This window comes from Chrysemys picta, chromosome 1 (genome assembly GCF_011386835.1).
Source record: "Chrysemys picta bellii isolate R12L10 chromosome 1, ASM1138683v2, whole genome shotgun sequence".
NCBI lineage: Eukaryota > Metazoa > Chordata > Testudines > Emydidae > Chrysemys > Chrysemys picta.
The window spans coordinates 133,219,783-133,242,109 of record NC_088791.1 but is presented as its reverse complement, the minus strand read 5'-3'; the positions used below and the strand labels follow the sequence as shown (position 1 = coordinate 133,242,109).

Genomic DNA, 22,327 nt, shown 5'->3' with positions numbered 1-22,327 from the left:
CCATTGCCCAACTGCAGTTCCACTTTTACCCAACTTGTCTGCTGCTTGCAAAGACTATTTAAATGCCATAGTTTGGGGTGAAATTGTTTTACTTAGTATTTTTATTTTTTCTCCTCCCCTGCCTCTTCTCTCTCTCTTTCGCTCTCATTTTTTTAAGGATATTACAAACCCAACCACCACTTTAATTCAACATTAAAGCTGAACATGTAAACACACTGAAGTCAGGAAATGATAACACTTAGACTTCCCTGAATCTGGAGCAACATTAAATTTCTCACATTACACAAGTGCACTAATCATGTTGATGATTGTTAATGCCTTTAAAAACAACATGGATAGTTCAGGCAATGTAGCCAAATGAGCAAAGCTTTGGGAATCTAAGCTCTGGAATTGTCTGATTTTTTGTGTTTAGGTTTTTAAACTTAAAATTGCATTGAGGTAATGTTTTGCATTTCATTCTCTTTTAAGCTTTCCTGACACAAATACTGGGATCCCATTAGATTTTACAATCTAAGCAGGATTAGGCCTGGTCAGCCATTGTACATGAAACCACGAAGGACCAACTACTTACTGGAGGAAGTGGTGTTAGTGTTTCAGTAAGCAGAACTGCCATAGGTAGCTTTTCAGTAGGGAGCATGAAGTCAGTGCTGATCGAGCCCCACAGCATGGTGGCTCAAAATCAAGCCATAGATATTTCAGCAAACTTCTCAGTTGGATTTCAATGAGGAATTCTGCATTAAAATCAAGGCCACAATGTTAGGGGATATTGTGCTACTAGAAATAGTGTCTTTCAGGTAAAATGTATGTAATGTCTGACTCTGAATCTTCTAGACTACCTTGAGTAATTAAAAATGTACAAATTCCAATTTATGTAGGTACTTTTGCCTGTTTAAATTCTTCCTGCCATTTTAATTGGATAGTTTTCTTCCTTTTTTTCTATTGTAACATTACTGGAAGTCTACAGGTAGCATTATTGCAGATAATGCAAACCGGGAGGGGGGCGGTGCTGAAAATTCCCAGTGTAGACACACCCTATGTCTACATATTTAGCCCTGATATGAGTGGACACAAATCCAAACACATTAGTTAGCTTACATCCTAGCATTTCTTTTAAACAATCTAACCTGATTCCGCACCACCACCACTTTTCCTAGTTGTAAAAAAACATTCAGTCTCATTTTCACGCCACAGAAAAATCTTTACTGAACGTCTTTTTGTTTACTTCACAGAGTTTTCAAAGTGATGTTGATGTTTGAAAGAAAAAAATCTCCTGAACTTCAGTTTTTACTTAAACAAGTTGATGAGTAAAAGGAAAAAAATAAGTTAAGGCAATATGGAAAAATAGGGAGATACCATTTCTTTGTTTTCTCTTATTTACTTTGGAATCAAAACTACCTTTTAATAAAATGGATCATTAAACGTATTGTAACACATTTCCATTGCAGCTTGTTGTTTTTGTCAGTGTGTATCAATGCTACTATGGAAACACCACAAATTTGCTGAAATACATGTAGCATACATATGAACACATATCTTTCCACACCTTTACATTTCTATTCAGTATTTCAACCACAAAGTGGCGCTATTGCAAAAGCTAACAGTTAGTGGGCAAACCCTAATTCCCTCCTTTTCTAATCACCCAAGATGTAGGTAAACCCAATGAAATATTGACTTTAGCTACCCTTTTATTTACTAAAGTGCATCTTATATGTATATAAATGTCATAATAAATATACTGTTTTACTGTGTAATACCAAAATTAAATAGCTAGAGATATATGTTTAAAAATAGTTTCTGTATATGTGTGTGTAAATGTTTGAAGGCTCACCCAGGCCTAAAATGAACAGATCAATGCTTTAGTGATCAGCACAATTTAAAACCACAAAATAAATATCATAATTACTTTCCATGGCATGTACATAGTAATATTTGTAAGTTTTCAAAGTAATCTCATTTATTTTTAAGGACTGAACTGAGTATCAATTTCATAAAGTATTACCATGTCAGTACTTCTGACATGATGGTTACTTTTAAAACAAATCAATCATTTTCATATGTAAACATTCTACTCTGACTCTATTAGCAATAGTTTTACATAATATTGAAAGTTGTAGAAGAGCCACTTGTAGTTCTAAGGATTATGATGAAAATGTAGAATAAATGAAGATAAACACGTGTAAAAGTGGATAGAAAAATCAGGAGTAGTTTTGAACCATTTAAGAGGAAGTTTGGGAAACTGAAAGTAATGAACATATCTTCGCTTCCTCTAGCTGTGAAAATAAATACCCCGTCTACAATGCTTTTTACAGAGCACACATATTTGGCAAGATTAAGGTGTCACATCTCAAATTACAAGGCGTGTTGCTGGCATGCAGACACAAGTACAGAGCAAAACCCCTCAAATTGTGCACAATGCATGGTTCTGGTTGGTTTACCTCCCATCAGAGGTAGCCAGCCCCTCTATGCAGAAATCATTTACTTGTAGCCTACTTGTTTCCCTTCTTTTTGCTGGACTGGCTGCAATAGCGAAGTTCCCGGCTCTGGGCTGTCTTCAAAAACTTAACCCTTTGACTGCTGCTGCTGGAGCATAATACTGGCCTGCCACAGGAAAGATTTCTATTGCTGGCTCTTCAGGAGATTAAAAAGGCACCCAGGTCTGACTGCACTGTGTGTATGAGGGGGAAGAGAATTTACATCTGACTCCACTTTTTGTTACAAAGGCTCTAAAAAATAAAAAGTCTTGATGGAAGTTCTGCAGACAGGCAAAGTGTGAAGAAGAAAACGCGTTAGAGTTGCTCAGCCTTTAAGCTACGTGTGGATTGTGAGAGCAGCAAATTTTAGAAGAATATTCTTAGGAGGCATCGGTGGAAGATTGCACTTTTTCCTTCTGAGTCTGGGCATTCAGATGTGACAATCAGCTCAGGCAGTGATGATGATATAAGACAGGTACACTGTGTATAGTACAGAGGTCCCCAATGGTGTTATTTTACCGATGATGATAGTAATATTTTTTTAAAAAAACCTTTCAATTTACAGCTGAAAATAGATCCCTAAAACGTGACAAACCTCCAGCTAGATTTAAAGGTTCAAAGGGGGGTAGAAAGATGCTCTGAGGGCATGAGGGGTGAAGTGACACTATACAAAACAAGGAGGAAACTAGTTTGATTGAATAAGGAAATAATATAAACCACATTATCTCATAGAACTGAGATTCTTGAAGGAAATGTCTTCCCCAGAAGAGTGTGCGCGCCATACAAACGGTTCTGTGTGCCCCCTTGATTTGGGTTATGACTTGCTCAAATTATACTTGAATCAAACAGAAAAGAAAGATGACATAAGCATTTAAATTTAGAGAGAGAGACTATTAGAGGCACGCAGCTAAAATTATCAACGATCGCTGTGAGCGATCACTCTAAATAAAAAAGTTTGGAAACCAGTCACTGCTGACGGCTGATGAACTTTCCATGTTTTTGGCACCCCCCCCCCGCCCCGTCCTTTTCTTAATGGACTAATCTACAAATCAAAACGTGAGGAATATCTGGCCACGAATCCACCCCTGGGTTCTCTTCTTACAAACGAATATTGCTTCCAAATTGGGGGGGGGGGGACACTTGGCTGACAAAAATGCTAACCGACCAACCAACCCAGCAGGTTTAAAATTTGGAGTTAAATAAAAAAAAGGGGGGGAGAGAGAGGCTTATTAGAATGTACTTCCTTCTGCTTTTCTTTTTCACCTGTTTTATGTGCCCTTTAATGACTTCTGAACGTGGGTAAGAATAGCAACACATGTAAACAGTTTGACCAGGGTGTGTGCGCGCTGGAGAGAGGGTGGACCATTACAGTGCTAATGCATAGACATTTGGGCTATAAAATACTTCTCTTCTGAGAATCGTATTTAGAAAGAGATGTTTATGATTTAACAAAGGAATTCTGTAAAGTGTTCCCTGGTGCTGACACTGTTCTTAATAGGAGGAGATCCTGTTAGGAGGGGGATAAAATGATCAACAAGTCTTTTAAATTGTGCTTCTTTAAAACGCACACGGGGGAACTACCTTTATGGGGGCTTGTTCGTTTGCAAATTAAAAAAGGGGCTTCATTCGCTGACTTTCCCAACCAGGCAGCGTTATTGGAAAGGGTAGGTAGGGAAGGCAGCGTGTGGCAATAAAGGGGTTAATCCGCAGAGCACAGAGCCATCTGGCTGAGCTGGTTTGTTATAATCGAGCAGATTATGTTCACGGGACTCAGAGTTTAAGGCTCCTCTCCCATAGAGCAACTCTGCACAGCCCAAGCAAACCAACTTTGGGACTTTGAATGAACATATTTACATCAACCTCTCTCTTCATGTCGACTTTTCTGGAAACATTCACACGGATGCCATGGTTACTCCTACCACGGTAAGGGAAAGATGACATTTTCTAATAGGGTCGTGAAGGGAGGGGGGTCTTTACAATCTGAAACGAGGGGGGTCTTGTTGAAAGATCTGTCCCAACCTCTAGAGCCTGTTTCAGTGCATTCACCCCCAGACCTTTCTTTAGTCTGGAGACTCCTCTCTCGCTGTTCTCCACAGCCGGCAGTTCAGGTCCGCGGCAGGGAAGCAGCCGGGGGGAACTATTAGGTGCTAAAGGAATCCGATTTAAGAGGCAAAAGCAAAGAAGACTCGTGGCTTTATTTTAAGAGAGAAACCAGCACCTTCAGATATAACAAAAGGGTTGCAAAGCCTGAGCGGGGAATGCAAGAAATCAGCTTCAGCACACTTGCCCCGAGGGAAAGGTAGAGCCCATGACAAGCAAAGTCAGAATTCCCAGTTTCTAGACCTCGCCTCTCTCAGGTAACTAACTTCGTTGGTGCTTTTTCTTGTGCCAGACACAGAGCGCCTATGCATGACCTTTAAAACTACCCCCACATTCCCTTCAAACCCAACCACTAAATTCTCTGGAAGGGACTGGAGATCAAAGGATTATCTGCACATCTGTGTCTAGGTGAACTGATACATTCACTTGCAAGGCAGGAAACGTATTCCGACGCTGTACGATTTCCAGTCTTTGGAAAGTGCCTTCTAGGAATGTAGCAGGCAGCCACACACGCACAGAGAGGGAAATAAAAGCGGCTTCTCGACCAAACAGCTGAATCGAAGCTTAGAAAGTCAGTTACTGGCGAGGGCTGGGTGTTTTTTGATTTTGGTTTGTTGTTGTTTTTTTTTGGGGGGGGGGGGGGGGACACCCAACTGCTCTTAGCCAAGGGATAGTAGTAGTGGTGGTGGTGTATCCTCGAATGGCTCAGATAGTTCTCCAATCAGTTCTTAATCCTTCATTAAAACAAACATTTCCCTTCTCTCTTGCTCTAGAAATATGCTGTATCTAGAGAGAGGAACAGTTGGGGTTGAATTAGGCTACTACGAGGGCATTGTCTGATTCCCATATTGCAAACCAGTGATGTAGAGACGAGAACCGTCTCAATAGACAGGGATGTGCGAGATCTGCTCCGCTCTGTTCCTATAAGCTCTCAGAGAAAGTCCCCTTTGCTGCTAGGCTCGCGTGAAGCGTGCAGATAGCGTGCGAAGTTTGCCCTAACGCTGTGCCTACCGACAAGTGCCCTGACAAAAGACAGCCCTCCCAGGCTCAGCCATACCTGCTCTGTGTATAAGAAAGTGAAGGGTGACAGACTGCAACTCCTGCCAAAGGTGTCAGCAACAGCCGACGTAAAACAACCCCAGTCCCCACGCTTATGGCACAATGGACAAAAGCAGCCGAGAGGCAAGCGAGTGAGGAGTGATTCCAGCTGCTTGTAGTACGAAGGCTGGTCCCGGATACACACGTGTCAGTATCAGGAGCGCTGGGTGTGCGAGAGAAAGGGGGCGAGGGGGGAAGATAGGTATAAATGTGGGAAAGTGTGTAGGGAAGTGGGGCTGGGGAAGGGGTGCGTGGCATGGTAGGCTGCTACGGTTGAGGTTAGGGATGTGGGTTTTTTTTGCTGGGGGGATTAAGTGGAGTGTGTGCAAAGGGGAAAGACCAGGGGTGTGGGGGTAAAAGGATTATGACAGAGGAGAGGGAAGGTTGTGTAAACGTTTGGTGCACATGACAGGTGAGGGGTGCAAGGGGGAATGCAGCTGGGTGGGTTGGAAATCAGGGGTGTGTTTGGGAGACCGTAAGGGAAAGTAAACACGTGGGGGGTGGGGGATAGAGAGAGAGGAGAAAGGGTGTGGACTGGGGACAGGGTTGGGGGTGTGTGGGGTTGGTGGGGGGGATGTATGAGTGGAGGGGGAAAGGGCACAAGGCTGTGTGTTTGGGGAGGACAGGCAGCCAAGGAATGCCTGTGTGGGGTCTAAAATGAGGCCTGTAGGATTCTGTCGAGGAGGAGGTGAGGGGGAGGAGTCTGGGTATGGAAGGTAGGGGCCCTGTGGAAGCAGAGAGCACCTCCGGCAGTGGGGGGCTGGAGAGGAAAGGGTATGCAGGGCAGGGATGGTGGGTGAGTGTGGGGGAAGATCAAGGGAACTGCAAAGGTGTATGGGGAAGGAAGAGACCAGAGTCTGCAGGGCAGGTGGCCAGGGGTCATGGGTGAGGGAGGTCAGGAGGCTGGTTGAGCCAGGAGAAGTTATAGTGTGTGGTTGTGAGGCAGGTTGGAGTAAAAGGTCGGAGTGGGGATTGGAAGCGGGGGGTGAGCTAATGGGAATGGGGGGGTGAAGTGTGAAGGGAGGGTAAAGAAAGATGTGGTGGGGTTTGAGGCATGTGGATGTAGGTGGGAGGATGGGGAGATGTAAAGGGGGTGTAGATGGGGGAATGCATGGGGTTCATGTGAAGGGCGGGTGAGGGGCACAAACGCAAGGCATAGTTTTAGAGGAGAGATGGGGTATGGAAGTGAGAAACATTGTAGGAGAAGGGCGAGCAAAGTGCAGGGGTATATAAAATCATGGGCATGTAAGGAGTGAGGTAATAGGTGTGAGGTGCATAAGGGGCATGTAAGGAGTGAGGTAATAGGTGTGAGGTGCATAAGGGGCTTGGGCAGAAGTGGGAAAAGATGCATATTTGTGGGGAGGTAGGAAGCATTTGTGGAGGAGGGGAGTGTGGTATGGAGGAATGTAAGGCACATGGGGGCAAGGTGTGACGAAAGGGATGGCTATAGAGTTGTATGTGTTGGGGGAGGTCAGTGTGAAGTCAGGGCTGGGTAAAGGGTGTGTGATTGTCTGAAGGGGGATTGAGGCATAAGGTGTGGGTGTGATGGGAGAAAGGTGGGGCCAGGTAAAGGGATGTGAGGGAAAGGGAACTAGCAGAGAAAGGGCTTCTAATTATGTATTGGCACTATGGAGGTGGGGGTTATAAGGTGTGGGGAGCAGAGGGAGTGGAGGGCTGGCTATGTGGAGGGGTAGTTAAGGGTATAAATCTGAGGGGAGTCAGGAGTGGGAGTAGAGCATGTGGTATTATGGGAAGGCAAGGGGTGTTGGTAGGGGCATAGGTTACATGCAGGGGAAGAGGAAAGGGGATGTTGGAAATAGTTAATGAGTGAGTGATGAGAAGGCCAGTGTATTTGTGTGAAGGGTTCAGGAATAGGGTTGTCTCTTTGGGAAGTATGGAGGGATGGTGACAGGTTATGGCATGAGTGGGGAGGGACATTATGGATGTTTATGAGTGTAGGAAAGGGCTATTCAAGGAAGGATAAAAAGTTGTGGTGGGGAGGGAAGAGGGTCAGGATGTGTGAGGGTGCATGGATAGTGTGGGGGTGCGTGGGAGTAGGCACATAGGGAGATGGAGTAGGGGTGGATGGCGTGTGTGTGGTGAGGAATAGGAATGAGTGTGGGGGCGGGGAGTCTGGGGTAAATGCAGGGCAGTATGGATGTAGGGGTAGAGGATGTTTAAGGGTGTGGGAGGTTACATATGCATGCGTGGCACTGTGAGTAGTTTTTGAGTGTGTCTGTTTGGTGTAGGGGAGAGGGTATGGGAAGGGTAGATGAATTCTTGTTGCAGGTGGACCCAGATGACGTGTTGGGGGGATTGGTAGATGTGGTTACCGTTTGTGGATTGGGTTGGGGATGTGTGGGTACATGGGGATTGCGTAGGAGGTGGTGTTTAGATTATCAGCAGAGAGCTTTAGAGAGAAGTGTGTACTAGGGCAAGGAGATGGTAGTAAGTTTGGGGACATGCAGGAGTAGATGAGCTGTGTGTAAGAGCCTGTGGTTATTGAGGGGCTTGTGTCTGGGCAAACGTTATAAAGGTGTGTGTGAGCAATTCTGTTTGTATATGTATTGGGGAGGCTATTGGGAGAGATGTGTGTGATGGGGTTGCAACAGATCTGAATGTGGGGTCTGGTTGTTTTGGCATAAGGGGTGTGAGGAGCAGTATAGGTGTTTGTACGGGGTTAGAAGATGTGTTTTTGTGGAGGGAGTAGGGAGAGATGGCTAAATTGAATATGAAGGTGACAGGCTGTATGTAGGGCAGAGAAATGTTGGGGACAGAGAGGTGAATTGCAAAGGTGAAGAGCACCATCTCAGTGTACCTGAAAGAAGAGCATCTGGCTGAAGTTGAAGACTGAGGCAATGCTGAAGGCAAGAGGGAAACACTGAGGAAGTCTTTTTCTCCATAACAATCCTATCCATTTGAGGCATATGTTCTCAGATTGTTAAAATTGATCTGCAGCCCCGGGGTCTTCTTGGGCAGCATTTTTCACTGTGGTTATCGGAGCATCCAAGCATAGCACAGTGCCTATTTCCATCTGCAGCATTCCATCTGTCAGAAGATGGAGTCTGGTATGATCAGGCAAAGATGTGGCTACTGTGATCAGCTCAAACATAACACCACAGCTTGACTATTGCAATTCTGTGGGCCAGGACCTCAGCTAGCACTGAAGCCAATGTAGTTTTGCTGACTTACACCAGCTGAGAATCTGGCCCACTATAACCAGGAATCCCATGTCCTGCAAAACACCCTAGCAACTTCAGGGCTCAGCAAGCCCACTTGGTCAGCAACAAAGCATGCCAGGAAAACATCATCCTGATTCAATACTGTCTGCATTGATTCTCCATTGAACGCAGAGTCCAACTCAGGATCCTTTTCCTAATTTTTCAAATCCATGCGTGAAACTGGTTCTAGCTACCCAATAGACCATTTCCCTCTGTGTGTGATCACAAACTCCCATGATCGTTACATCCCACTGGAACAATGAAGCACTTGACCAACAGAGGGAGACTCATGACCACAGGAGACAGACACTTCATAGGAACTGTGCCAAGACTATGGAACTCATTGCCAGATGAAATAAGAATGACTACAAGTGTGCTGAGCCCACAACTTAGTCCAAAAAAATCCCACAATTATACCTTACTTATACCAAAGCTCCTGCTCTATATTCCATAATAATTTAAAAAACAAACAGCAGCAAACAAATCCATAAGCCTGCCAGAAGAGAAGGGAAACACATTGGTTCCAGGGGTGCAATTGGTGCTGGAGTTTCAGGGGCATACAGGAAGGTGTGGAAGTTTAGGGGCGAGAGCATGGGGATACGTATTAACTTTGGCAAACTGCATACACAATCCTGACAACAAAGCTATTGAAATCTATATTTGCAAAGGGTGGAGTATATTATTTTCTGTGGGGACGTCTGTGTCCATGATGAGTAGGGGTTATGTTTCCCTTTCTGTTAAGGTTAGAGGAGAGGTAAGAGTAGTAATAGTTTGTGGCAGTAGGTTTGTGTGGATAACAAGGACTGTGGTGTATAGGAGGTGTTTTTGTGTGGATGGTGTCTAGCCACCTATGGATAGTGCAGGATGTGGAATTAGGTGGGGGGGAGGGAAAGAAGGGGAGGGGAAGGGAAGTGTGTGAAGAGTGGATGGTAGGATGTATATATGGAGTAGCTGGGGTGTTGAGAATTAATTGTGTGTTGGAAGGAAAGTATAAAGATAGACAGAGAGAGAGAGAGAGACACAGCCTTGTGTATACTGCCTCTAGTGGGGTGCTGTACTTCCCAATGAGAAGCCCCAGGAAAGATTGTGCCTGGGGAGAGATTATAAAAGCGGCACCATCCATTCAAATACTACAGCCTACTTCCACTGATGCAGCTAGCCTGCTGTGTGGACCACTGCAGTAGAGGGTGGTGCCAGGGTTCTGCCTCCTCCCTATCCCTTTGTGTTCTTCTGGGGAACATGATGCCCCAACGGGAATTGTCCTTGTACTCCTTCCCCCCTCCACGCTCACTTTCCCAAGCACACTCACCTGTGTTTCCCAATCTGCTCTATAGTGAGGGATTGGGAGTTTTGTGTACGGTGGAGGTGTGTATAAATGGTAGGGGTTGTATATAGTAAGGTGATGTCATCTGGAGTGCAAATACAATCAATCAGTTCCATCTCAGGGTTATGGAGAGAGATGGCAGTTCATCTCATGTGTTTCCAGAACAAGGTAATCTTCAAAGCACGGTAAACCGTTTCTGTGCATCAGCTAAGTGCTTTGGTCTAACCATCACCTTAAGCAAGACAGGAATAAATGTCCCAGTCATCAGCTGGTCATTCACACCCTTTGAACAATAAGTTCCTCTACTGTGGGTTTGTCTAGACTACAGATTTTGCACTTGTTACTCATGTTAGCCGAGTTAATAAATTTGGACAATCCACAAATATTTATTCCTAGGCAGAGCCTTAGGGTAAACCACACATGTTTGTGGACTGTCTAGATTAGCATTTCCAAAGCTGGTAGTTAACTCAAATTAATTGGCAATCAGTTAATCAAGTTAGAACAGAAGCAAAAAATCTATCATAGACATACCCTGAAGGGCTTGTCTATGCTTGAAAGTAAATTTGGATTAACGAAGGGTGTGCATTTAAACAAGAGCTATTCTGCAATAACTCCATGTATAGACAAACCCTAAGATAGTGACTATCACTCATGAGGTGAATGACCAAATTCACAAGACTAGCAGTTCCTTTGATCTGTTGAGAGGCAGGATTTGGAATGCATCAGGATTCAGCTCCAAACCAAGATCAGATTTTATCCTCCTGCTTTTGCAGCTATGATATATGGGCCTCATAACAATGGCTCATAAATCTATTGGCTACATTAAATCAATGTTTCCAAAGTACTATCCTTAGGATACATTTTCAGGACCACCAGGCACTGAAGTCTTTAACATTGGCATCAAAGCTGCAGTAACAAAGGTAAAAATGAGACATAGAAGCCATGCCATCAACTGGCCTGATTAAAATTATACTTTATAGCCAGCTGAGCTAAGAAAGATGCATCTAAAGGAGAAGGGTAGAAGAAATGCTTCAGACACATTTTGGAAGAATCTAAATGCATGCAGGGTTGTTTTGTTTCATCCTGTGAAATACGCTGCACACAAGAGAGCTAAATGGAGGATATTGGAGCACCAAGGTGCAGGCAGCAATGCCCAGTGACACCTTTGAAACAACAGAAACCTCACCCTATGTGTTGGCACTGAACCTGCCAGGAGTACGGTTGTGAAGGGGTAGATGTGTGCTTATGTAGAGAAGTACATATGATCTCATGGTGTATGCAAGACATCTATACATTTGTGCCGGGTATATTTGTTAGGAGCTTGTACATGTGATTATAGAAGAGACCTATTAAGTTTATCTGCTGGATCTCCTGTCGACAATGTAGCATTGTATTCTCATGCACTCTCGTACAGTCACGTTTTAAATGACTGTTTTCATAGCCTCCATTTGGAGTCAATTCCACAACTTAAATCTCAAGGTATGGAATTTCCTGATTCAGCTTACATTTGCTTGTCCTCCTAGTTAAATCTTCCTTAACCCTAAACACCTCCTCCCCCTCATTGGTGTTTACAATTTTCAAATACTTGTGCCTAGTTATCTCCCTTAGCTGTCCACACTTAGTCATTGTTTGGCTACAATATAGAGTACATATTTAATTTTTTCTTATAAAACATTCCTTCCAATTTTTAATCATTCTTGTTACTCTTCTATGAAGTCCCTCCAATTTATCCCCGTCTTTCTGGCACTGAGGTGGCCAAAAATGAAGGCAGTATTCCAGTTGTGCCAGAGATGGTGGACTTCTTTCAATTCTTTGTTCCATGACATGTTGCTTCTGCATGTCACTGTTAATCACATTTGACTTTTTGAATACTCCCATATCACACTGGAAATTCATATCTAATTTATTGTACCACGTCATGCCTAGGTCTCTTTCAGCATTACTGCTTTCCAGCTTTCTCCCTCACATTTAATCTTTGTGCTTCATATTAATTTTCCCCAGATGTATTAGCTTTGATATTTCCACTCTGAATCTTTTACTTTCTGCCCATTTTTCTAACCTTTCTAGGTCCCATTGTATTATTTCCCTGTCTCTCATGGTGTTTGCAACACATCTCAGTTTAGTATGGTCTATACATTGAACTACATGCTGTTTATTCCACTTCTTCCAGATCATTTAAAAATACTGTTCAACAACAACAGGTCTAACCCTGATCCATGCAGTACCCCACCAGACACCTCCCCTACTTTGATAATCACTGTTTATCATTGCTCTTGGTTTACTACCCTTCATCCAGTTTTCAATCCAGGTATGTTTTGGAGAATAGATAGGAGGCATGTGTCTGAACAGAAAGTGTCTGGGGCAGGTGCCTGTGTGTGATTGGGAAAATATTGTACTTTATTACTTTCACCTCCTCTTCTCTGGTCTTCCTGGCACCCTCTTTGCCTCTCTAGTTCACATGAGCACTGCCACTAAAAATGTCTTCATTTGTTGCTCTGACCAAATCATTGTTCCGCTTTGAATCTCTGCTCTGCATCAAGGTCAAGCTTCTTATTACTTTCAAAGCTCTGAATAACTCTGCCAATCATGCAAGCCTCATCTTGCTATTTGTCAGCTTCTCTCGTAAATATTCCTGTGCCTTTTCCATGCTGTCACCTATGCATCACATTTCCCTTCCTGAGCACGTTCGAGAAACCACTACACTATGAATTCAAGTCTCTCCTGAACCCCCACGGCTGCTGTGACACTTATGGGGAAACTAGCTAACTTATTCCGACAACTATAAGGAGTAATTGGGAGTAATTTATATATTCTATTTAAAAAGGGAAAATATCCTGTGTAAACTTAACAGTTTATTATAAAGATGCTGGCAAGCAACACTTCAACCACTCTACTAGAGATTAGATAAGAGAACAACCATAACCTTGGTGATCACTCTACTTAGAGGACTATCTGAAAGAATAGGAATGAAGGATACTCCTGGAAATTAATAATTTTCATCTTTAAGCTCCAGAAGACTGAAATGGAATAATATTGTACAAAAATTATTAATGAATTACAAGAACTAGATTTCAGGTCACTCAAAAAAGCTACTTGTTGTTCAGGATTTTCTTTTGATTAATTGTATTTATTGGTCAATACTTAAAGTTCTCCCATAGGTATAGGTAAGAAAACTCATTTTCAAGGAATTAAGAGCAAAACATTTCATTTGATGAGCATATGAAAAGTAAAACTTCTTAACGTAGCTAGATATGTGAGGGCTTCAGAGTACCTAGGATTTATGATGTCTATAGAGATCCTCCAGTGACTTCATCATAAACTTATATAAAATAAAAAGCAGCATTATATAAAAGCTCTTTGGCACCAATCTGAGAATGCTACAGAAGAAGTCATCTACCAAATTTGGGAACCTGGTGTTCTTAGGCTCCAACAAATATGGGATGGGATTTTCAAAAGCACTCAGCATTGGCCTAACTGCTCCCACTGAAGTCAGTGGAAGTTTTACTTTGTCATCAGTGGGAGCAGTTAGGCTAATGCTGACTGCTTTTGAAAATTCCACCCACATTGTCAGTATATCTGTTATATTCCCTCAAATGAATATAATTATAATATTTTATAAATCCATTTATAAAAAGTAGAGTTCCTGTTTTTCTTCAGTCATGCCTGGTGGGTGTCTTTAGCTCCCAAACATATCCCAGCATTCTTTGTCATCTGCAGCAGCATTTCAAAGAAGTCTGGCCTTTGTCTGATCAAAGGACTTCGAGCCATTGTGGTGGTCAGAGGAAGGAGTGTGGAGGAAGTGGAAAGGTGATGTGATGTGGTATGTGTGTATTGTGCATTTGGGAAATGTGTTCTGTCTGCCTCTAATAATGCAGGGTCACGTAGGGTTGCCAGGTGTCTGGTTTTTGACCTGAAAGTCTGATCTAAAGGGGACCTATACTGTGTCTGGTTAGATGTACTGACCAGACACCAAAAATCCAGTTACTGGGGGGGAAGGGAGAGGCAGGTGCCAGGTAACCAATCCATGCCAGCCTCTGCTCAGCTGGGGCCACCTCCTACCTGCATCTCGTGAGCAGGCAGGCTTTGCATCTCCTGTCCCAGCCCCAGAGCACAGGATCCCGGGGGGAGGGGAGTAGTGGAGAGGATCGAGTGACAAGGAAGGGGAAATTGGACATCCATCAGTCCACTGAAACTATTCCACAGACTCTTATCCACTTAACTATCTTAGGGTTATATATGACTACCTATCACTGTGGTGCATTAGTACCTTCCTTGTAAAAATCAGTAACAATAGCAAAGTCCTCAGTAGACTTCATGGAGACTCCGCACATCTCTCATTTGGGGGCAAAAAAACCCTCTGCTTGGGTAGGGTTTTGGGGACTGATTGTTTAGATATTAATTTACTCTTTTTAAGGGGCTGGGAGGACGGTAGAGGGTTCTGGGGTAGAAAAGGGTGTCAGTATTAGGAGTATCACCCTTATAGCAAAGAGGTCTTTTTCAAGAGGAAGGCTTTGCTGTGTCTCCTAAAGATGATCAAGACTCTGGATTTGCTCAATGTTGTCTTGGAATGTGTTCCATAGTCAGATCTAGTAGATCTTGCCAAGGGTATGGCTACACCACAGTGGCCCAACTACAGTGCTGCAGTTGTGCCACTGTAGTGCAGACACTACCCACATCACTGAAAGGGGTTTTTCGATCAGTGTAATTCATCTACTTCCCTGGTAGCAAGGTCGACAGAAGAACTTTTCTATTTGACCTGGCTGTGTCTACATCAAGGGTTAGGCTGACTTAACTATGTTGTATAGGGCATGATTTCCCTCCACCTCACACCACCCAGTCCTGAGCAACATAGCTAGATCAATCTAATTTTTAGATGTAGACCAGGCCCAAGAATAGACTAGACAAGGTCAGACTGTGCTTTCAAGGCACTCCTTTGAGTAGAAGGCTGTGTGAAACTGCATGGCTTCACGAGGACAGGGCCGGCTCCAGGCACCAGCTTACCAAGCAGGTGCTTGGGGCGGCCACTTCAAAGAGGGGCGGCACGTCCAGCTGTTTGGCGGCAATTCGGCGGACGGTCCTGCACTCCTGCTTGGAGCGAAGGACCTTCCACCGAATTGCCGCCGCAGATCCTGATCGCAGTTTTTTTGTTTGTTTGGCTGCTTGGGGCGGCCAAAACCCTGGAGCCAGCCCTGCACGAGGAGCTCAGGGAGGCAGTACCTCACTGCCATCCACTGCATTTACAAGCAGTGCATCGGTTGCACTTCATTTAGGATACAACAGCCTTCTCCCCTCCTTTCCCTATTAAGGCAGGAGGTCCCTATGCTCCTCAAAGTGGAGGGTCTGAAACTGTACTTGGTCCTTGAGCAGGATGTGTAAGGGGAGGGGAAAGTTCTTTGTATCCTCTCTCCACCCCATGTGAGGGCCATTCATAGCTTAAATCATTCAAATATTTGTACAAGCCAGCTGTGTAGATTTAGTTATTTTATTCTCTATTTATCTATTGCTCTTTGCATTCTGTCCAGATTCGCTACTACTTTTTGGTAATGCAGGCAGGCTTCTAGAATTGAAAGCAGCATTTCAGGAGTGAACGCACCAAAGCTGAAAAGGCAAGGGTTCCCCTTCCCAGCCCTCTATCTCCCTCCCCACTGTCCCCAGCCCCCTATATTTTTTTCATCATCTGAATATACAGCTGCCAAAAATTTAGCCAATAACTAACTTCAGTGGGTTTGATTCTGATCTCACTTAAACTGGTGTAACCCTGCTGACTACAATGGAGTTACTCCTCAGTCATACCACAGTGAGATCAGAATCACGCCCTGTGCCTTTAAAGCACACACTAACACAAGTCATGCAACTAGATTAGTACATTTCATACATACATTTAACTCTGAATTCATAAATGTGTATCCAAATCTGAAATTGCCAAATTTCAACTGAAAATTCTGCTAAAACCTATGTACAATTATATGCCACCAAATCATACTGCACATTCCTATCTAATTTACTCTGACCACGGTGTTTTTATTCATTCATTCATTCATTCATTTACTGCTTTTGAAAGTGTGTCCATCTGTGTGACGGACTGTTACTTTCATCCACTGGGTCACCATCTGGATTTTCTTTGACAAATCCTAGAATATGAAACCAGCCATTTTACCTCCCGAATTAAGACCAATAACTATGGATACTATCACATTTCATTTTAGTCTTCCTCAGGAATGAGTCTGGCAAAAAGTCCCTCCAAAGCTCAAAGCCTTTTCAAAAATAAATTCCTTAGATATTGTAATATGTCTTTACAGAATTTCCTTGTATTCTAACCCTTTAATGTAGAAATGCTGTGCTAAGGGTGGAATTGTCAAATGTGTTCTGCATTGTCTTACCACTGACTTCAGTGGGAGCAGAGTTAACATTTCCATTGATTTCAAGTGGAGCAGAGGTATGTTAATGCTGAGTGCTTTTGAAAAAAAAATCCACTCTAAATATTCAATTGCACTGCAGGCTTTGAAAATTATATATTGCATAGTAACTTTCTTGGGTTACATAGGGAAAGTAAACAAATCATTCAGACCTTATTGTTTCCATTACAAGAAGCTTGCTTTCTTTGGTACTTTCTATACTACATTTATGACTGTGTGAGGGATCCCAGTTACAAAACAGTAACTGTGTCCCAGCTTTTTTTTATTATTAATAATAATATAAGAACAAGGGGCCACCAAATGAAATTAATGGGCAGCAGGTTTAAAACAAATAAAAGGAAGTTCTTCTTCACACAGCGCACAGTCAACCTGTGGCACTCCTTGCCCGAGGAGGTTGTGAAGGCTAGGACCATAACAGGGTTTAAAAGAGAACCTCCATGAATTTATCTAGTTAAGTCCATTAATGGCTATTAGCATGGGTGGGTAAGGAATGGTGTCCCTAGCCTCTGTTTGTCAAAGGGTGGAGATGGATGGCAGGAGAGAGATCTCTTGATCATTACCTGTTAGGTTCACTCCCTCTGGGACACCTGGCACTGGCCACTGTCCGTAGACAGGATACTGGGCTGGAGGGACCTTTGGTCTGACCCAGTATGGCCATTCTTATGTTCTTATTATTAAAGTGTGACCGTAACTGCTCCTTGATGCCAGCTGGCAAAGGACACACTGAAAACACTGTTGTCAGAATATCTAGCCAAACAGTTCCTTGTAATGTGTATTAAAACGTGGCAACACTCTTGTCATGAATATCATTGTGTGGTGTATGTATAGGTTGTGTATAAAGAGTTATTTGTGTGTGCTGGAAATATGTTCTTAAAATAGGTTTTGGAGGCGGTGGATACACAAGTCTACCCAAGCCAGACAATGTTGTTTAGCCTGTGTCTCCAATGCAAATTGAGCAAGGTGAGACCAAAGACAATGAAAGAACATTTACATCTAAGGTAAACAAAGTGATTAAGCCAATTGAAAAACAAACCGACCAAAGGATGAGAAAGACAGCATGGTGTCTACACCCCAGCAGAGAAGAGGAACTTTGTCTGGGTTTACTTTGCAAAGAATAAATTTCAAAGGTTTATTGGACAATAAGAAGGAGGAGGAGAGAACCCCTTAGTTATCCATCATTACGGAACATAAGGAACAGTACCCTCTGGTTGTTTTTTAACAGGATAAATCTCCTGCCCATGTTTCCAACTTTATTTAATTCATTTATACCAAATGTGTTCCTACTTTATTATTGTCATCTATAATACAGTGGCTACCACCTGAATGCCCCCACATGGTCAAAGGTCACTCTGTGGCACCCTGCATCTGTTTCGCCCTCTTCACTGGTACCAGAGATCCATCTCACCCTCCCCTTGTATCAGAGACCAATCCAAGAGCCTGTATTCTCCAGTGTATGTGACATGGCAGGGCTTCTCTCCCATTTAACAAGCACTCAGAGCCATGCTCAATCTCCTTTAAATAGAGTTATTTGTCCAAACATAAGCATATATCAGACAAAAACAGTTCCTCTGCTCATCCTTAGTCCTAGGGTTTCACAGCCTCCCCTTCACGGGGTCTCTGGTAATCCTGCTTCTTGTAGTTTCCCAGTTTCAGTAAGCTCCCTTCTTGCAGCCAGTTTTCCTTCAGCCAGCATTGCTCTCAGCTAGTTCTGTTCCCTTTCTGGAACACAGACCCTAGGGCTACCTCTCGCTTGTTCCAGGGAGCCATCACCAGAGTTATTCAACTCCTCTGTGGTTCCCATCCCCAAGCACAGCCTGCCCCAATTATTCCTTCTCTACCTGCCTTCTGACAGGTCTTTATAGCCCCAGGGTTAGCCCTGCCCTCTTTCATTGGCTCAATTGGGCCCATCTGCTCTGACACAGGGGAGCTGGGTCTGACCTACTCACGGGGACAAGCTACCCTGTGAAATCATCCAACAACTGGGAGGAAGAAAAGATTCTTAAGCAAGCACCTTCTGGGATGGGGATGAAAGAGAGCATGCCATGCCCCAACCTCTTGCCCCCCTGAAATACTTAACTATTAATTAAAATGGAATTTCCTAAAAGTGAAAAAGCACATTTTAAAAGTTAGATTACAACCGTCATCCTACACACAAAACAAAACAGCTGTCAGAAGTACACTCCTGGAACAAGTCATCCTTTTTTTTAAATATAGGACCTCCGTATTCTTCAATAGCATTCAGCCATGTAGGGCAAATAGAATTTTAAAGCTCACACCTGCAGCTGGTGCCTGATCTCAGAAGCAGGAACATTACCTACCATGCAGCTAGAATGGGAACATATGAATCTAGTACACCTCTACCCCGATATAACGCTGTCCTCAGGAGCCAAAAAATCTTACCGCATTATAGGTGAAACCACGTTATATCGAACTTGCTTTGATCCGCCTGAGTGCGCAGCTCCTCTCTCCCTCCCCCCCTCCCCCGGAGCACTGCTTTACTGTGTTATATCCAAATTCGTGTTATATCGGGTCGCATTATATCGGGGTAGAAGTGTACCATTTGTGAACTGAATTAAATGCACAGTTTACTTCCTTTTCCACATTATTAATGAAGTTTTAAACATCACTGATCCCTTCAGCATTCCCTTCTAGAGAAGTCCATTCACACCGTAAAGTTGTTCAGTTTAGTTCCCACAGAATCAGAATAACAAATCCACAGATTTGTTTCAAGTCCTATTTTGACATCCTCCCCCCCCCCCCCAACCCATACATACAGGCCTTGTCTAGATGGGAAAGGTGTTTTTTTTTTTTTTTTCTTTTCTTTTTCTTTCTTTTAGTATAACCTAATGTCTGAATTTAAATCAATGTAGTTATACCAGTCTAATCCCCGTGCAGACACTCTTATTCTGGTATAAGAGAGCCTTTTTCAGTTTCTTATGCCAGTGGCATGGGGAGTGGTATAAACTATACTGAAAAAAGATATACTTATCAGAATAAGGTGGGGGTGAGGAATATACTGGTAAAATTATAGTGGTATTACTGATAAAAACTTTCCAGTGTAAACAAAGCCACAAATTTTCTGGAAAAAGCTCCTTTCCACATACAATTTCTTTTGTGTGGTCCATGTTCGTGGAGAAGTTTTTATTGTATTTATTTGTTTAGAGCAGTTGGAGGTCGATCAGACTGAAGTGGTGGTGATGGTTGGGGTTTGGGGGAGTTGAGAAATTCTGGAAAAGTGGTGGTCTTTCACTCTTCAAAATTCTTGCAACATCTATTTGCCCAATTATAGTTAAAAGAATGACTCTGGGTTGGTTTGTCTTTAATATTTCTGTTACGCACATGTGATTGATTTGCTCTCCAGTTTCCATTTCTCGCTATGTGCTACAGTTTCTGGTATAGAATGAGACACTTCACTATGGCATAGACCACGAATGTAAAAGCTGCAGACCCGGGATCAAACAGTTTTCATTTAACACCTGTGCAACCCCCTAGAACTCAACAGGGCATCCTGGGGGACCCTGGCCTCCCTCTGGGTCTTGCCACTGGAAAAGGGATCCATATGTGCTAAAATGGCTGACTTCCTTGTTGCTGTAACTGGGAAAACACCAATCCCTAAGTGGTTCTGAATCTACTAGCGGGAGGTGGGATCATGTGTTCCTACCTTCCCTCTCCTTGTGGTAGCACAATAACTCCCCTCCTGGCTGACAGAAGAGGGATTGAGTCAGGGTCTTTCAGACCTAGAAGTATGAGATTCTACAGCTTTAGTTAAAGAGCCAAGGCTCTGTAGGTGGGGCTGTAACAACTCATAAGGTCTGTGGAGCAGCAGAGAGCGACAACCTGTCGTACACCAGTGGGTTACATGGATGACACTAGCCTTCCAGAGGAGTAAGGGGCAAGAAATGTGTGCCCTTTACTGCAGTCAGAAAGGTAGGGGCTTTGAGATTCCTATCCCCTCAGCAATGAGGAAGGGAGGGTAGACTAGCTTGACCCACTGTCAGGAGGTGGAAGAAAGGAGATCTGAAAATATCTGTCACATGAACAAAGGAAGTAGAATATATTGCAAATGGAGTGTAGCTTTGTGGGCAGGTCGAGGCATCAAAAAGGAGGTAGCACTAGCTGGAAGGGTAGGTGTGTATCAGATGTCTAAAGGCCATGTTGTATGACTTTGTCTACCTAACAGGGAAGATTGAAGTGTCATAAAAAATAGGTGAGGGTCTCCAACTTACAGGTGAAAAGGTGGATGGTGATACTTGGCAGCGTTAGGATTGATGATACTTGAAAGAAACTCTGGGGTCCGTCTATTGACTTTAACAGGAGCTAGATTAGACCCTTGTTTTGTTTCTGTGCTTTTAAAATTACAAACTGTTAACTTTATTTTAAGGGGCCATATATTTTCAGTCTGAACTCTCACTTCAAGTTTTTGAAATTTATCTCTGCTCTTTGTTTATGGTCCATCAGCCAATTTTGTATGCATATGATAATGTTCATGTCCAAACCAATTTGAATTCCTTTTTCAAGGAAGATTTCATGAGACACTATGCCAAATACTTTGCTAAAATACAGAAAGTTTATATTTAATATACTCCCTTTGTGCTTTAATGTATAATTCTGTCCCAAGAAAACCCAATCTGGTTTATCTAGAATGGCTTCTTCTTTTTCTATATGCTTTTGTTCAGACTTCTGTTACCTTTTGGGTATTTACAGATTATCTTCCTCCCCCCCCCCCCCCTTTTTTTTTTTTCCAGTTAATATACTAAGGATTGAACTAGCTGGATGAAATCCTGACTCAGTTCAAGTCAATGGCAAAAATCCCATTGATATCAATGGGGCCAAGATTTCACTCCTTCTGCGGAGATTCCCAATGTTGTACTATTTTCCTTTTTCTGAAGATCTGTACCTCATGTGTGTTTGTTTTCCAATTCTCTGATACCTCCACAGTATTCAGAGACTTTTCAGATGTCATGGCAACACCACTGATGTTGCACCAGAGTAATTTTGAAAAGATAACTTATCTTTTAGATAGATTTAACAAGAAGGTCCAGTCTGACATGGCAGAATATCTATTTCCTCATTAGAGCTGAACAACTACGGCATACAGTTTTCCACCAAAATTGTTTTGGTTGTAATACATGCCTCTTTGTGGCTCCTTTCTATGAATTTTCTTGCAAGCATATCTACTGGCATGCCTTGCAGCCTAGTTAATTTAAAAGGAATATTGGAGTAGATGCACTGAAAACTAACTTTGAATTTGTAAAAGTGAGTATTTTTAATGGAACCCTATTGGTTTTTTTTTTTTTTTTTTTAATGTTACACTTCATCAAATCAGGGGACTGGCCATGTGCGATATGTCTATGTGCTCAATTTAAAATCAACCGATACAGCTTGAACTTTGAAAACCAAGCAGTAATAATGAAGTGTCCAGGAACGAGCTCCACCCCAAAGTTTTATTTGAAGAGGTTTCTTGGCTTAAGCCTGAAGAAAGCCATGTAGGACACATACCCTGTGGGTTCAGGAGTGTCCTAACTTGCCTAAGCCATGCCTTGCCATTTACACTGCTCTTTTTACCCCTGTGAGGTGGTCATTCTGTATACGTGCTCTACACGGGACCATAAGGAGTGTGCCGTGTAGATGTGCCCTTAGAATAACAAATACATTTGAGAAAAATCACAATCTGCTCATGGACAATTCACAAAGACT

At 43.0% G+C, this 22,327-nt stretch overlaps 1 protein-coding gene across 3 annotated transcripts in view; it reads left to right on the top strand.

Moving 5' to 3' along the window:
- The first annotated feature begins 2,425 nt into the window (after window positions 1-2,425).
- The window catches only part of NTF3 (neurotrophin 3), a 63,537-nt gene continuing 43,635 nt past the window's right edge, over window positions 2,426-22,327 (top strand). Inside the window, exons 1-2 of one of the 3 annotated variants that reach the window (XM_042845324.2) lie at window positions 2,965-4,394; window positions 5,345-5,816. Coding sequence is in view for 1 of the 3 variants with exons in the window: in XM_005296578.4 (XP_005296635.1) it covers window positions 4,377-4,394 (18 nt within the window). In the remaining 2 variants the exon portion in view is untranslated. The other 2 variants (XM_005296579.4, XM_005296578.4) reach the window with 2 other exon arrangements.